This window comes from Bombus impatiens, unplaced genomic scaffold (assembly GCF_000188095.3).
Source record: "Bombus impatiens unplaced genomic scaffold, BIMP_2.2 scf_3474, whole genome shotgun sequence".
NCBI lineage: Eukaryota > Metazoa > Arthropoda > Insecta > Hymenoptera > Apidae > Bombus > Bombus impatiens.
In genome coordinates this window covers 727,857-745,070 of record NT_179893.1, presented here as the reverse complement: position 1 = coordinate 745,070, position 17,214 = coordinate 727,857, and the positions used below count along the sequence as shown (strand labels likewise).

Below are 17,214 nucleotides of genomic sequence, written 5' to 3'. Positions count from 1 at the left end.
AAAAAAAAAAAAAAAAAAAAAGGAATGAGAGGGAAGAAGAAAGAATGGAAGAAAGGATGCTACATCTATGAGAACATCTATGAGAGCCGAGCGTTCGCGCATTGTACGCGTCCGCATGGAAAGATAAAAACGCGATGTCGCGGAATTACGCGCGTACGATTTATCGCTTCCTGTTTTCACTGTTTGCCACCCTATGATTATTTGGACACCGCGTTAACATTCGATGCCTGGTTTCGTGCTGCACGTGAGCCCAACATAGGGGACTTGAGCACCAATTCCCCTTAATGAGGTATATCATCGAATATAGGGTCACGTTTTTCTCCGGTTCGTCTCATGTAACTGCGCGTAACACGTGTACGCGCGTGCTCGAGAGTACATCGCTCGTAACGAGATTGAACGCGTTTAACTGAAAATTGCACAAGGGGATTTCAAGTGACGGCTACAAATATGGGCGAGCTGTGGACGGTGACCGTGTCACGAATGCCGGGGGCAAATATGTGACGCTTCTAAATAAAATGAAGAAGGAAAATGGCTAGGAAAATTGACAAAAAAGCGTGTTTCACGAGTGAACATTCTGACGAACTTCACGAGTGATTACGAAGTTTATGGGGAAAAATCGCGGAAATTTATACGGCAACGAACCTCGTTTCTTTTATTTTGTTGTATTTATATTCTCGATTCGCGTGTTTAGATTTTCAATCTTTTATTCAACGTTTCTGTTTTATTTCGTTGGTTTATTTATGCTGGTTTGTAGAACGGTGACTAAAGACAGATCGTTAGATTGCGTAACGGAGACGCGTTAACAGGGTTACTTATGGAAATGCGGTGTTACTGAATTGATCAACTCTTTGTAGAATTACGCGATTCCAATCGCTAATTGGATCCGACGTTCACGTTGCTTTTGTTCGTCTCGCATCGAGAGATTGAAACGCTGCGACAATAAGCGGATACGGTCGAATGCGCAAATAATTTCGATCAATGGTCATTCGTTCTACCGTCTTCCTTTCTGCGGTATGACGATTCCTCGGTTATGACGACTTTCTGTAATCCTACTACTCGGTCGGAAAGAAGAATCGTTCCAATAAGCCTCAATTAATTAGCGTAACGAGCGTTAAACAAACCAGAACAGTTTCCAAGTTTTATATTCCGAGGGCGAAAAATATCTAATGATATCCTGGCCAAAAGCGTGAAACGCGACTGTAGTATCAAAGAGTCTTTATTTCATCCACGATTCGTAATGATAAAGCGCGGACAGGAAATCAGAGGAAGCTACTGGTTATCGAGTTAGACGGAATCTCTATCGAATTTGCTCGTAAACAAGAAGAACGAGGACAATTTTCCTTCACAGCGGGCATAGTTCCCCTTAATAACCGTTTTGCCTTCGCTGTCACCGACAAACTGCTTTATACGCGTATTAATTTAACCTTATTTTCCATCGCTGTCGTTCGACGAGCGCGCGAGCGAGTTTACTTGCCCCTTGCTTGAAAGGAAGAACGCCCCTGGGAGCAGCAGATGTACCGATGCACACGATACGTGTGCACTCTGTACTCCGAATATACTATATATCCATACGTGTGAGGATGAATGTAGTATGTATACACATCCATGGGAAGCAGCGAGTTGGCTCATGTATAAATGCGAGCTAGATGGCAGGGTTGCATAGCTGTAAACCAGCGGCGCAGGTGCACCGCGCGCTCGTACAGGGCAGGAAGCGCCGAATATAAACGTCTTCACGGCACATATACGCTTTCACGAATTGGATGGACGCGCGCGCGATGTAGCGATGTGTATAGAACTCGTGGCGATGAACCTTTAACTGTTTCATAGTTTCACGTAGCTATCGAAATTCTGCTTATCAAATCGCCGCCCCTACGTAATACATCGGTTCCCTCGTATGGTTTTCATGTACGCATTGTCTATGCGCTTGGTCGCGATCCGATCGCTGAAAAACATTGTCGTGAAATTTCGAGGACATTAGCCACGTCAGTGATACTCTATCAGATTTGCCTGGTAGAACAGATATAGGGGAGAAACCCGCTGATAGAGAGGCAGGGGTTGTGGAAAGGAAACGCTCTGGGAGGAAATGATACGAACCGAGGGAGTGGGAGAGTGGTAAATGTTGCAATCGGAACACGGTGTGGAGAAAGGCGACGTTTCGCGCGCCATTCAGCGAATGTGGATGAGCGTACGTGAGCGTTTTATCGTCGGCGGGAAGTTGGTTCGGTTATCATTATTTGAATACAGTGAATGCCGACGGTGGTTTCATTATTTTTTTTCTTTTCAACGCTCGACGAGAAACGCGCGCGACAAATCGAATAACGTTTCGAGTAACATTTTCTACAAAGCAATCGCATTTTGTTTCAAAGGATTGAAACGTTTTCGTGCTTAAAAAACGAATTGAACGCTGTATAAATCTTTGAAATTGCTAGGACATATTTCCTATTATATATTTTTCACGCTTGAGCGATGAACTCGCCGCATTCCCGACGATGAATGCAAATGATTTCGCGCGCAGACCGTAATAACTGACAAGACGGAGATCGAATATGATTGATCCCGCTGTTACTGCTGCATACTTGGTGCAGCTACTCTGCTGCTCCTTCGATGCTTCGTAACAAAACGGAAGTTTCTCGGCGTTTACCGGATATACGCGTCCATACATAGCTATATAAGTGTGTGCATTTTGCAATATAAACCGCTTACCGCAGATGCGCGGAGGGAATATCGAAGAAGTTGCAAAGCGACCGTTCGTTCGATCTTACCTACGAGGCCAAGAGAATATTGGGAAACCAATTGTTTCTTTATCCGGTCGAATATCCTTATTGATTCGATTCATCTTCGGATGAATTATTCGTTTAGAGAAAAATATCCTCCTTTCCGTCCAATGTACTTCTCCAGTATTTTATCCAGACACGTCGCTACCGAGATTAGTTTCGAGCGTTTAACGATTGATCACCTTTCGATTGGCTTGTTTCTATTTCCGAAATGGATTGTCCATATCACTTCGTCGTAAAATTATACGAAACGAGGAACGAGACCGCTAAATCATAGTGTTCTTTGTTTCATTGCATTCGTATCTAGATGAAAGTTTCGCCGTAAATAATTAATTACGGTAGTTCATCGTGTCAAAGCAGATACGTACTTTCAGCACAGTACCGAGTTGTGTCTGCTTTTGAGAGTTTAAATCTGATATCTCCCCTAGGACGTATAAAAAGTTTTCCCCTTCTTGCGTAATGGCCAGAATACCTTTCCTGCGTGTAATTACGCGAATACGTACGCAAGTTTCTACACTTTACTCGACAACGCCAACAGTTCATTGTTCTTATTCACGTTACACTTCGATCGATATCTACTCATAAATGTCGTTCGCAAACCGACCACATACCTGACCTTCCAGCTAATACAATTTCACAGAAATTAACGCTACAATCTCGGTCAAGTTCCATTAACGTCTTCCCAAAAGCCTTCTCGATTTTCCGCGTGTCCGAACGTCGATCCTTCTAAACGGAACATGCCGCGCGATCCATGTTACAGGACGGGGTGTGGTGCTGGACAGTCAGGGTCCAGTGTTGATCTCGGAGCCACGCTCGTCGGTCGAATTCTCGAACGAGACCGGGGCTATGATCCATTGTTCGGCCCAGGGCAGTCCCTTGCCAAGGATTGATTGGCTTATGGGGGACGAGTCACCGGTCCTCCCTATACCTCACATCCGTGAGATGCTGGTGAATGGTTCAATGTATTTTTTGCCATTCAGTGCGGAGACCTACCGACACGACGTCCACGCGGCTGTCTACAGATGTCAAGCCTCGAACAGCGTCGGCAGGGTGTTGGGCCGTGAAATCACGGTAAAGGCCGGTGAGTACCTTTATTTCTTCGCTTCCAACCGATTGCTTTCCCCTTCCGGTCCGGAAGCTAGACTTTTTCCTTTCCATTCTCCATCATCTTTCACTTTCATCTACATCGTTCTCGCAAAATTGCCAGATGGTTTTATCACAATGTGTTATTGATTCTCCATTCCTTTTTATTATTTCCTTTCCCTTCCATAGAAATTCCCTCCCTATTCTCTTCTACCTTAATCTGTCACTTTCATCTGCATGGTTCTTAAAAAATTGCTCGATAATTTTCTCCCAATGTATCATCCACTCTGTTTTCTTTCCTGTTATTTCTTTTCCGTCCCATAGCAATTTCGTGCATCTTGTGTATCTTTAAAATAGCCAGTCGCGCAACGATAACGAGAGCGCTATATTTCGCGATATCTCGCGGCAAGTGGAGAACTCCTTGCAAAGAAGTGTACAGAATCGTTCGGACAAAGAGTGCTTCTCGGACGCTGAACCGGAACACGCGACAGCAGTAATCTGGCAAAAAATTGCCGGGGAACGTTCCCGGAGTGTCGTGGCTCGCAATTACGCCATGAACACGGCGTAGCTGTAGCAACGTCCGCGCTCTCCATCTGCTAACTTAACATCACGTTCCGTTGGTATCGGGTGGCGGGCATTTAATGCCTCGACTTCGCGATTTGGTATTTCTCTTTCTTTTTTACATTTCGCCTAACACTTTCGTGACGCTTTTCGCTAGGCGCGCTGCGAGATTTTTCGTTATCGGATACCGCGATGTCTCCGGTAGTCCGCTATTTTTCTCGCCGCTTGTAAACGTAATCGGTCGTTCTACAGGATGACGTTCTAAACCACGAGCCGCGGGTAAAAGTGGGAGAATGATCGCGGCTTGAGAGAGCCGCGCCAACTACATTTATCGTTGCTTCGCTGCTTCATCCTCCAGCTCGCGGATGCACTGCATGGAATCCGTGGTCGCTTATGGCTAACAAGCGACACTCACTGCCAAGATCAAGATCCAGCTTTACCTCTCGCACGCTGCCAAGCTTTCACTCGCGTTTTTCTAGCGACCACCGGAAACAGACGAGCGTTTTGTCGGTGTACGCGCTACCGTGTTTCATGTTTGCGTGTGTGCGCGAAAGACGGGGAAACCGACGAAACAACGCAATCCCTGGCGAGCACAAAAGACGAACGAAAGATTTTCGTTGGTTTTTTGCTGGGAATAACAATCGCGTCCAAGCCCTGGCAAGAATCACTTATCGCGCTTAACGGCTCGTGAATCAACGAAAATTTCTGGAAAGAATCGCCGAGTTGCGTTACGTAGAATAGAAGGGGTGGATTGTGCGCGATAACTGGAGAACTGGATTGAAAACACGAGAAGGAGCCACTAATTACCGAATGCACGGGTCGTAGACAGGTTGAAAAGCGACGTTGTTGGCGAGTAGAATAACGAATCTGTAATAGAAAATGCGTAGTGCCTTATATTATTATTGGAGTTAACGACGAGAGACGGGTCGTTACGGTCTGGAATATCTAGCCATAAGCTGTTGAGCTCTCGAGATTCGCTTTCGTGAATATCGATGTCTGAATAGAATTGCTGAGGTTAAAACAACCCTGACGATAATTGTCGCGGTATAACTAGAGATAAAGTCGAACGAAGATCGAGTAAATTCTCGGAAATTTGCCTAGCTCGATTTTCCTTGGAATTTCGACATTGTCTCCGTGATTACGTAAACTCGTCCTCTTGTTCCTTCCTCCGTTCCATAGAAGTAACTTTATTTCACGGAACAAACGTGACTGACGATGGAAAACTGATATCGACGCTCTTTCTTTCAGTGGTACGTCAAAAGTACGAAGTCCAAGTGCGAGATGTTTACGTCCTTCCTGGAAATACCGGTGTGCTCAGGTGTGACATACCGACGTTCGTTAAGGAGTACGTGGCAGTCACGTCCTGGGTTCGAGATTCAGCCTATAACATCTTCCCTACGCCGAAAAGCGGTGAGTGATATTGCGATAAATTGAGCTGAGTTCGATAAGGCTGAAACGTGTCGGACGTGTCTCGAGTATCTTAAACTTACTAGCTTACTCGTGATGTTTCCAAACACGGATCTCCCTCGACTAAACTATCGTTCATCGTGATTTCAGCCGTTCAGAAATCCAGCTAACTGTTCCATTACCCTTTCTGAAAAATTGTTATTTTATTTTAGCATCAAAATAGGCGACTAGCGTTTCATTTCTCAGAAACACTAATTTACAAAATTTACCATTTCGTTAATATAATTACAGCGTACGTTTTCAGACAATCTTTTACCATACACGCAACAGTTTTGCTTTCTGTTTTTTCCTTTTTTAATCGTTTCGATTTTAGGATTGGTCGAATTCGATTCGTTAGAGCGAACGATGTTCGCCGTCCATTGAGATCGTTCAACGAACTAACTCGCGCATCGTCGATATCGAGAGAACGTGCATGCCAGGAACAAAAGGTTGGATATTTCTCGAACGAAAAACGCGATTTGGTACGCATTCTCGTTACGCATTCGAAAAGAGCCCTTGTCGTATCGTGTACCGATGTCACGTCTCGGTGCACGTGATTGCGAAGTTTTTGACATTTACATTCCCCGTTGCTGAAGAGGCACGTAGAAATGGCGTACCGATAAAAGCGTAGGAGTCTGATAAATTGGAGCCACTTTTTTGCCCGGTTTTTCCCCTCGTTTGTGTACCGCGGCCGAACGCGCGCAAAGCAAAAAAGCCCACGTTACGGCGCGCACACACGCTGATATAAGCTGCTCTGGTCAATATCCGAGTTAATTAGAGTCTGAGGGGACTATTCGAGTATCCACGTATACACATTAACGTGGCCGCCCACTCTTGCACGCCATAAGCCCACGTGAATTGTGGTACTACATATGGGAAAAGGGGGGTCTCGTCGAGCACATGTGCAAGAGTTTATGAGAACGTTGCCAATCAGCAGCAGTGTTAGAAACGACGATGCAAAGCTCACGACGACGCCAACAGCGTTCTCTTTTATTTTTCCGAAATTGTTAATCGAGACGAATTCTCTATAACTCGGCGTTACATTTCCCCGACGGTTGGAAAGCTCTCGGACGAGACCAAGACGGGGAAATTACGCGCGCGGCAAACGAGGCAAGGAGAAGTTCAGCCAACGAAAGAAGAAGCTGTTCGTTTGATCACAAACGAACGTTGATTGAATGCAATGCCCGTTAAATTTTACGACTTTTATTTCATCGCGTCTCTCCAACACCTTCTCCTCGTGTCACGAAGATTTCCGCTTTCTATCCCCTCTTCGCCGTTCTGTCAAACTTTTCTAACTTCTTTCCTCCCAGCGCGCCATCATAATGCTCACATTGTGCCGACAAAGCAACTTGCCAGTTCGGCTCGCGATTTTCGCCGAAAGTTTTCTCGTCGAGCGCACTGTTTAGATCGTATTCGATGCTTTGGTGTCGAGAAACACGCGTGCACTTGGTAGAACTGCGTGTTCTCCCTTCTACCACTTCATTTTTTAGGCTTCTTCTACCCCTCGTTTCTCATCCTGTTTTCCTGGAACCTGTTTTTGAACGTTCCACTAAAAACTCAATCATGGTTACTCGCTTCTGCGTTCCCGACGTTCCCTCTCGAACGGATTATACCGAATAAACGGGAACTTTCTCACGTCGACGGACTGATCTGCACGCGACTAAAAACTTTTCCGAGTGATTCGTTTTCCATTCAAACGGGACCGCTCCCGCCACCCTCGTCGTCTCGTGCTCTTCTTCCATTTCCTCTTCCATCGCAAGATTGGATTTTCCTGGCCGAGCACGATCGAGACTTCGCCTGTTGCCTTCGCGTCGTGCTCTCTCCTCGCTGTTTGATCTAACCCTAACGTTTGCCCTCCGCTTGTCCGACGTCAGAGACACGTCAACGGAGAAGTTTTGGACACTGTCCAGCACCTCTGCAGTTAGACTCGCTTTAGATGGCCAATTACGGTGAATAATTTGTTAAAGAAGCTGTGGTAACGAGAGGAACGTTTCCCGTCACTTTGACCGGCATAGTGTTTGAAGAAGCGTTGGAGAATAGCTGGTTAGATTTTGAATGGATTTTGAGAATCCAGGTAGAAGTTATTCGCGACTCGAGTTTCAAGAGTAATAGGGGCAGTAATTTCGGTAGAAGTTGGGGAATATGATGCAAAGAGCTGAGTGGAGGGAGAGTTTTGTAGTTAGAGATCGGTGTCACGATAAAATTAGTTGGAAATACAGATGTACGGAGACGGTGCAGTCTTATTCGTATCTCTGATACTCACTCGAGCTCCTTGTCCGACAGCAATTTCCTACAGAAGGAAGAGCTTGATGAGGAGCTAGCTCGATTATAATAGAATAGTTCGGTTCTACAAAGCGAACGATCCGCTCTCGAATCTCGGTTCAAAGCTTCTGTAATCGATTCTTCCTGTCCCTGTAAGTTCTTTTTATTGACATTATTATCAGCGTTGGAAAACTTGGATCGTCGCTTGGATTACAAAGTAAAAGTCCAACGAATGAAGATCAAGAAAAAATTGTGTTGTCGCTGATAACTCGGTAACCAAGACTGAAACTCGGAGAATATCGATACGGTTCGAGTTGCAAGACGAGCGACTTTAATAATTCGTTGGCGATATCGAGCAGAAAGTCGTGATAAGATTGCCACCCGATATCCATTTCACGAAGTAGACGCCAAGTAGAACAAAAGTTGCCAGCAATTTCTTCGCGATCCTCGTTTCCGCTTCGTTCGATGCTTGCATCGAAATGCATTCATTTCGAACGTCGTTCGTGACTGTCGAAAGACCGATTCAATTCTTATCGATTACGTTCCGTTCGATAATTTAATGTAAAACGTGGAACATAACACGAATAAGAGTATCGACGGTTCTCCTCGGGAATTAGAGTGCAGTGAATATCGGGGCAGTCGAGAACTGTGCATCGCAGCTCAAACACGAAGCGTTCGGCCACAATGCAAATTCGCTCCGGGCTGATCGTCCCTCTGTGCCCCGAGAACCCCGAACTATCTTCTGCTTTGCAGTATCCTGTCCGAGTCCTTCCGTCGTCCAACCATGGATTTCCACTGTCGATTCCGAACCCGATGTCGTCTTTCTTTCTCTCCTTTTCTTTTCTTTCGTTTCTTTCTTTCTTCGCCTTAATTTCCCCTTCGTTTACTCTCTTTCCATTGTAGATCTGTTCGATGGATGTTTCATGGTCCATGCATTCGAAGAGTCTCTCGATTTAAGTGGATTTGAACGCAAAAAACGTTTACATCCAGCTAATTATCAAGATAGAACGTCGCATTAGGTGACATCAGAATGCGTGAAAAGGGATTCAACGAATTTATTCTTTTCGCCTGTCTGACTACGCGAAAACTTGTAAAAGGATAAACGCGATCTTATTCTTTTTCTTTGTTACGAATTTTTACACCTTTCGACGCGTGATTTAACGAAGAAAAATTTTTGTTATTCGATCGGGATTTTACGGCGTGTAAATCGAAGGGAAAACAGTTCATGGTGCTCGGTGTTTGTACGCGGCGTGCGAGCCTGGAACGACGCCGGAACGATATCGCAGTGATAACAGCTCCGGGCTGTTTTCATTCACAGCACTCACCAGTTCAGAGACTCGCCGACTAGACAAACCGAAAGTTACTCGTTAGTAAGCTGTTCGTCTACCGAACGACGAGCAAATCCGGGCTTGACACTTCACGTTCGGTTTAATACGTTGCAATGAATTTTTAATCGAGGCCACCACGATGACGCTACCGATCGCGAGATCCATTGATTTCATAAGCGTTAGACGCGCAATGGTTACGAACAGCCTGAAAGCAAAACTTCAGACTTTGCTATTAGCTTCACATTTTTTGGTTTTCGCGTTCACTCTGCGACTTGGGCGGAAATTTTTCATGGATCCTGGTAAGGATCGGAACCGGTAAATAGGCGATGACAGTTTGCAGCTCGGACAGCTTAAAACGAAAGTTTTTCCAGGGAGTCGGGTTTCCGGGGAAAGTTTGCCAGGATCGTCGAGGAATAACACGGACGCGCAAAAAGCCGTGTGAAAAACGAACACCGCCTAAGAGATATCGATTTATCGCTCTTGCAAGAACGAGAAACTTTCCCAAACAGTTTTCAACAGCGTCGGTCGTCCCGTGTTTTACGATCCTCTTCGGCGAATAAGAATATCCACGACAGTCTCGAAAATCACGCGCACCCGCCGCCCACGCTCGACGAAAGTTCCAGGGAAAGGCTTTTAACAAATCAGAAGCGGTTGAAATCGTTTTCCAAGCGAACGGGACACAAAAGCGAAGATCAACCGACCGATTTCAACTATTTCACGATGACATCCTTGTATTTTTACCGAGCGGTGCTCCAGTTTTAATCAACGAAACTGTTGGTCCGCTTGGAAGCATTTCGAACGAAAGATCGAGAGTTTGTAATTCTTGAAATCACAGGGAGGGAAAATGAATTTTTTCCGCTGTTCCTTCCAAGCGAGGTTCAAACAATCGACTCGCTCCTCGCCTACTGTTAATCTGAATAGTGAACGTTCACGAGGTTCCGTTGAAAGCGCGCTCGTTGAACGGAAGCTGTCGCGGCGGGGGAAAAGGATTTATACGAGAAAAGTTGGCGCGATTTAAAGCGTCCGTTCTATCGCGATCCGGCATGCGCGAGATTCATAACCTCGATAAGCGAATGACAAGAAAATCCAGCCGTGATTTATCGTGTTACACGTTTCGAAAAAGCACCGCCCATACGCACGGTTCGACCAACTTTTCCTTAAAACTGAAAATGTCTGTGTTTCGTGACGGACGGTACACCATGGAGGAACGTATATCGAATGAATCGAGGCCTAAACGTGTTTTTGTGATGGTCGACGAATATGTGAATCGTACGTACCATTTGATTCGCAGAAGCAATTTAACACAGGAACAACCCTCGGTGAATATGTGCCGTTATAGTTTGCCGAGAGAGATAAAATCGCGTTGACCTCGTTGGAAGCGATTGCATCATAATTTCGTAGAGAAATACACCGCAAAATCGATTATCCGACATTCCATAGCATGTGGAGCACGTTTCACCTGAAATATCAAGGTCCGATTCCGAATAGCCTCCAGCCAGGTTAGTTTAATTAACGACGAACGTAAACGCAAATGCCGTTGATGTTTGTAAATCACACACGTTCCCATATTCGTGTGTGTTGCTTACGACGGATAAAATCGCGAATAAGTCAGTCAGATTGTTTCGTTTTTCGGTACGTGATCGTGGGAGGCAGCGTCGAGGACTCTTGCGTCTGCTATCGCGGCTCTAGCTTATCGTCGACGGTCTTTGATGCTGTATTTACTGAAAATACAAGGGAGGAGGGTGAAATGAAAAAAAAAAAAGTATTTAATACGCCGACTGACAATTTGTCGGCATCTCGATATGTCCCAGTAGTACGTTAACACGAATACACAGACTGCTGCTCTCATATCGGAACAATACGCGTTCACCTGGTATTTTCGCCAGGATTAAATGCTCAAACGGCTAAAAGCTCGCCGCTGCACGTGCATTCGTTCGCGTGCCATTGTATTCTCAATTTCACGTCCCAGCCAGAGAGAAAAAGAGGAACAGCTGAAAAAAAAAAGGGAAAAAACACGGTGTAGCCCCATGTAGGATGGGGGTGTAGGTAGATAGGTAGGCAGGCAGGCGCAGAGAAGGGTGAGATTGGCTATCCTTTTTGAAACCAGAAGCTTTTAGAATTATTACACCGGCTAAATGGCATTTCAACTGGTTAATGGGTATTAAAAAATGTTTCGTTTGACCCGACCAGAAATCTACCATCTCCATTCATGCGTGTTACACGTTGTACACGGGATCGCAGAGATACGGGCAGGGGTTCCGTGAAGACTTGCAGCGAGATTGAATCCGCGAAATCGGGTAATGCCTCTCCGACCCTGCTGTTGCTGGCGTTGCGTCTCTCCTGATTCTATGGTGGCGTCCTTTTTCGGCTGAAGAACGTTCGGGCTCCATAATTCACCAGCGAGAACCATAGCACCGACATGCTATTCTGCCGTTGCAGGCTGCGGTCGGCTTATTCGAGCATATTATTCCGCGTGTACATGCAAAAATATTCGCGTGGTCGAATCGACTGGTTAAATCCCGTGCCATCAGCCAAATAGACAGTCTGTCATTTTCCCGTGGCGCCAGTCAGTATATCCACCCGCGCCCCTGTTGCCAGTGTTTTATATCGTGACCCTTTGCCGCAGTCCATTACTCTTATTAGCACGAAATTCCAGTCACGCGGCTGAAACGAGGTTTTCCAGTCGGTCGGCGGAAAGGAAATCTCGCCGCGATTCCGCCCGTCACTTCTTGTTGACCGTCGTCCACCGATCGATGCTTCTCTCGTTGCCATTTCGATGACTCACAAAAGCGAGATGAAAAGCTGCTTAAACGATTCTCATATTTCGCTTAAAGCTTTCAGGGGGGATTAAAGAGCCCTCGGCTGTGTTACGAGATCGAAGTTCTCGAAGAGGTTCGAATAGTTGCGGTATCCGGCAACCCGATACTTTCGACATTCAGTTATCGGTTTTCTACCAGTTTATAACTGTTATTTGTGCTACGTGTTCGATAAATTATTTCGAGGAGTTCACGACGAGCAACGAATCGGTCAGCGTGTAGACTAACAAGTGGTCAACTAAATCGTTGTGAATGGATTTTTTAGTGGTACCGTTGCGTTTATCGGTCTTGAAAGGCTGGCATTCGCAGATTGAAATATTGGCCAGTAGTCGAACCGCGCTATAAGTCAGCCTTGTCCGCCGTTCTCTCATTTATCGTTGGCTTGGTCTTTGGAAAATATCTATCGCTAAACACGTTCGATCTTCGTCCAATAGTTGAAGCTTTCTCTCATCTAAGAAACTCGGTCAACGATTCACAACGATTCGCAATAGCGCACGGTTTCTCGCGAAAACGAGGCCGTTTAACGCCCGCAACGACTAATTTGTTGGATAATAAAATTTCCTCTCCAAGCCTGTGCGCGACGTATGCAAATACGAGGCTGCAGCGAAATCGTAGACCGTCCAGACATTTTTATAGGAGCCAGGCTTTCTCTCATCTTCGTTGCAACGTTTTAGCGCAGTCGTGCTGTACCAATCGCCCTCAAGGTGCAACCAGACTTTACGCGAATTCCTACTCTCGCTTCGGCTATAACGGTCGCGTTTCAACAGCGGGAATATCGAGCAATTTCCTCGAGAATAATGCAATACATAGAGGGGCCAGGAAGTAGGTAATACGCGTGATACAACGAACGACGAAATATTGACACTGGTACGCGAGAACCCGGCGATGGGAGTATGAACGGGGGTGAAAAACCGATGGAATGGAAGAGAATGAGACGAGGGGCTGGGACAACGAGCATGAATACTGTATCGGAGCAAATGCAGTCGTTTATACATCGAGGTGCGAACTCGTGGGCAAAAACATTTTCGCGCGATGCATTTTCTACCGCGTCACGCACGACACCACACACGGACCATTCCACGTTGAAAATGGTCACGGAAGAAGGGAATTTACGTAATATATTTCGTGTCAGCCGAGAGAAAAAAGCTGGAAAAATAGCGGCTAAAGCGTCCCTTTGTGCCGCGTGGCGTCACTCGTGCAACGATTTCGCGTAATTTACATTAGAAGGCGCGGCCCGTATCGTGGTTCCTCTTTCAACGTTGTTTCACCCTTCTCGTCGCACATCCTCCTACCCGACTCTGTTCTCTCTGCACTCTGTGCTTGCGAACCCAATCCAAATGAATCGCTATTAGTTCCTCGGATTTCTATAAAAATAGAAATTTTGATACGATCGCTGACATTGATATTTCAGAAAATGAATTGTAACGAAATTTACCGTTAATTGTTATTGGATTTTCCGTCCAAATACAATTTCCATTTCCGTTGCGTCTGGTTATTTCGTTTTTTGGATCAACGATCCTCGCCGATCGGTGAAACGCGATCCGAACGATTTTGTCGACGCCATTGCGGCTGAGTTTTCGCAGAATTATCGATCAGAAAACCGGAATTATTGCGACAATTCGCTCGTGTACGTTCGTGCACTTCGGGTACGTTCGTTCGAGCGTATCAAGTTCGCTCAGAACGAATACGCTCGAAATATAATTTTCCCATGTGTACGCCATTATGCGCATGGTAGAGCAACTTGTGTACGTTAATCCGATAAGGTGCGGTGCGTTTGAGCAGAAGTTGGATCAGCAAAAGGAAATAATTAACACAGATTCGGCTCGAGTGGAAACGATTTAGCAGAAACAATAATTTTACTTTACGTGGATTTACGTTTTGTCGATGGCTATCTAGAACTTTTTTCGTCGTCTGAAATAATATTTTTACAATGACATTAAGTAAAATAGTGTCTTAAAATTAGTCGAAATAAAAATTCCTGTCTCCGTTGCGAGCTTCGCCGATCCAACAAAGAGAAAGGGAACAACGAAGAAAAATAGTTGGTTTATACTAGACAAAAGCAACGTGGCAAGTGTCAGGCTATATTTTGTCTCCTCGGAAGGTAGCCACGTTGAGGACGCGCAGATTACACGATTGACGCACAGCTAACCCGCGAGATTTTTTACGAGCATCGATCCGCATGCGACTGTATGGAATTAACTGGTAACCGGTACGCATCCCTGCAGGCTATGCCCGGCATAGCGGCGGTCGTTATTTCGGTCAAACGCAGCAACGCGTCCAGACAACGACAAAATTTTCATTTTGCTCGACCGCTTAATAGCAGCGTTGGCCTCCATTAAACGGACCGGGCCTAGTTTCCGAATCATTTTCCACCGCTCCTTCCCAACCTGGACGGACGCGCCCGCCCATTTTTATTATTCGTCAATTTACGACGCGTGCACCACCGACACGGACTCACCGACGGGAATTTCCCATTAAAGGAATTTGCATATTAATGGAACCGCGCCGAGCTGTAAGCTACGATTGGTTCGAAATTTCGATAAAACAAAAGAAGACACAGAAAAAAATAGACAACGAAACGAAGATAAAGACGAAACGTTAGGCAAGGAATGAAAATAGAAAAGATATAGAATGAAAGTTAGGAGAAAATCACGGGAATCAGTGCTATGGATCTGTTTTCAGATGACAGACATCATATGCTGCCAACTGGAGAGCTTCTGGTGTTCTCGGTGACTTCGTCCGATGCCCAGTCCAGTTATCGATGCCGGACCGTGCACCGCGTCACTGGAGACACTGTGGAAAGTTCCTCGTACGCCAGACTCGTGGTTACCGGTAAGTTTTCACAACGATACACACCTGGTCGCGTTGTTCCGCGGATCGTTGGTCCGCGACCCGTCGAACTTTCGTCCCGCTGAATATTTAATGGCCGGCAAATGCAGGAGAAATTTCTCTGGCCGCTCTTGGCAAGTAGAGTTCCACACCACGGAGAAAACCGCTGTGACGTGTCGTAGACCCAGGTGGAGCGGTTTAAACCACGGCAATAGCCGTATACTGTTGGCCTAGTTGTTTATTTCTTAGTCGTCCCAGGACAGTGGAAAATCTGCGACTACTTATGCAAATTCATATAGCGAAAGAAACTGTTGTAGGATTACATGGAGGAAACGTTGGACTGGTTAACTACGTGACTCGCTTAAATTTAAACGCCTATTAAAATTGTAGTATGTTATCGATCAGCGAACCTTATCGTAAATCATTGAGCGGGGCAATTAACTTTTCGTGAAGCTGAAATTAATGTGTTCGATTTTCGATGACGGAGGTAGCGCTGGCTTAGTATACGAGGAAAGGAAACAAAAGAGCGCAAAAAACGGCATAGAGTGACAAGGATAATGAAATAACGGAAGCGACACAGAAAGAGGACGAGAAAGACAGAAAAGGAAGGGAAAGAAAAGATAAAGGAAGGAAACGGAAAGAAACGAAGGAAGGAAGGAAGAAAGTCATTAAGAGTAGTATCTTCGTTTCTCTAAGTCCATGATTTACGTAGAAATGACTTAATACTTGTTTCAAGTAGGATTTCAGTGCCTTGCCCTTTGATCATTGCTTACTTATTTACTTTATTCGATAATTTAATTATTCGTGCTTTATTCTGCAAAATATTCTGGAAATATTTATATTTATATTCCGATTGGCAATATGTTTAATAATTATATACGGTATTTACATATCTTAATAGAATGAAATATTTATGTCACGTATTCATGCAGATTTTATGCAAATATTGGCAGTGTAGCACGGATGAAACCTGTATCTCTCATTGTTAGAAACCCTTGATTTATAACAGAATTTTCCAGAACCATCGCGGCTCTTCGTAAGATCACGAGCCGAGAACATACGAACGTTCACATCTCAGAGATATCCAATGAACATTTCATGCATCTACTTAGACGCGATCGTTTATACATATAACGATCTCACGCATACCTTTTGCATAGTAAATCATAATGCATTGTTACGCGTTTCCCGTGGCGGCGGGCAGGCCGCTGTTCGTTCGGCTGTTCGCTACTCGCGTGCACGCGCTCGCGAGCGTTCTGGCTTCTTCATGAATAAATCATGAATGTCCGAAATGCTAATGGCCGAAACGTCCACCACGGGTCGTCGGTTGTTTCTCCGACGAGCGGAGTGCTTCGAGTCGTAAACAAAATACCCCGACATCGCTTAAAATACGAGCTGATTTCGAATGGTCCGCAGCTTTTACGCGCATTCATCGCGCGTTCTGTTGCCCATAAATAGGTTATAACCTAATTACGAGCATTGTCGTGTGAGCACCATGCGAGCTTCCGCGCGACGTCACGGTGTTTCCACCTCTGTGTGGATTGTTTCAATCGTCGTTATACTCGAAACGGATCCACCGTTGTTGGTGCCGTGTTTCCTGGATCCAGATACTCCGACTCAAAGGAACACCGATATTTATTGGAAACGTAATCCACTTGTGAATGACGTTTTAACGATTTTCCCTTGTCGCAATAATTTAATATTCATCGTGAAAGTTGAATGTCGAGTCGTACCGACGCGACGATATTTTCTTAACGCGCATACGAATTTCCCATCTCTTTCCTTCTCTGAATGACGAAGAACCTCCTCTTTTTTCTATTCATTTCGAACTCCCGAAGAGAGAGTCGAAGCAGTTTTTTGAAGGGGCGTGATTTAAACTTTTGGAAAATTTCTCGGGACTTAAAAACACCTTTTTTTTTATAAAAACTTGGCCAGAGACCACGTTCCTCTCTCGCTATGGTGTTCGGCGAACGGTATCATTATCTAAGCGATCGTAATCAACCCTCGTTAACGATCTAGCTGCGAACACGATGGTTGGTCGACGCACTTCATCCCAAGCTCAGAGAGCTGCTGATTCATAAGACATAAAATAGGTCGAACGTGGATGAGCGGCTG

The 17,214-nt window shown here is 45.3% G+C and overlaps 1 protein-coding gene across 5 annotated transcripts in view; it reads left to right on the top strand.

The window, feature by feature from the left end:
* The window catches only part of LOC100745559 (Down syndrome cell adhesion molecule-like protein Dscam2), a 126,941-nt gene that overhangs the window by 58,661 nt on the left and 51,066 nt on the right, over positions 1 to 17,214 (top strand). For all 5 annotated transcript variants that reach the window (XM_033324514.1, XM_033324513.1, XM_033324516.1 and 2 more), the window contains exons 4-6: positions 3,535 to 3,855; positions 5,667 to 5,828; positions 14,953 to 15,102. In XM_033324514.1, the coding sequence (XP_033180405.1) occupies positions 3,535 to 3,855; positions 5,667 to 5,828; positions 14,953 to 15,102 (633 nt within the window). The remainder of the gene's footprint in view (positions 1 to 3,534; positions 3,856 to 5,666; positions 5,829 to 14,952; positions 15,103 to 17,214) is intronic.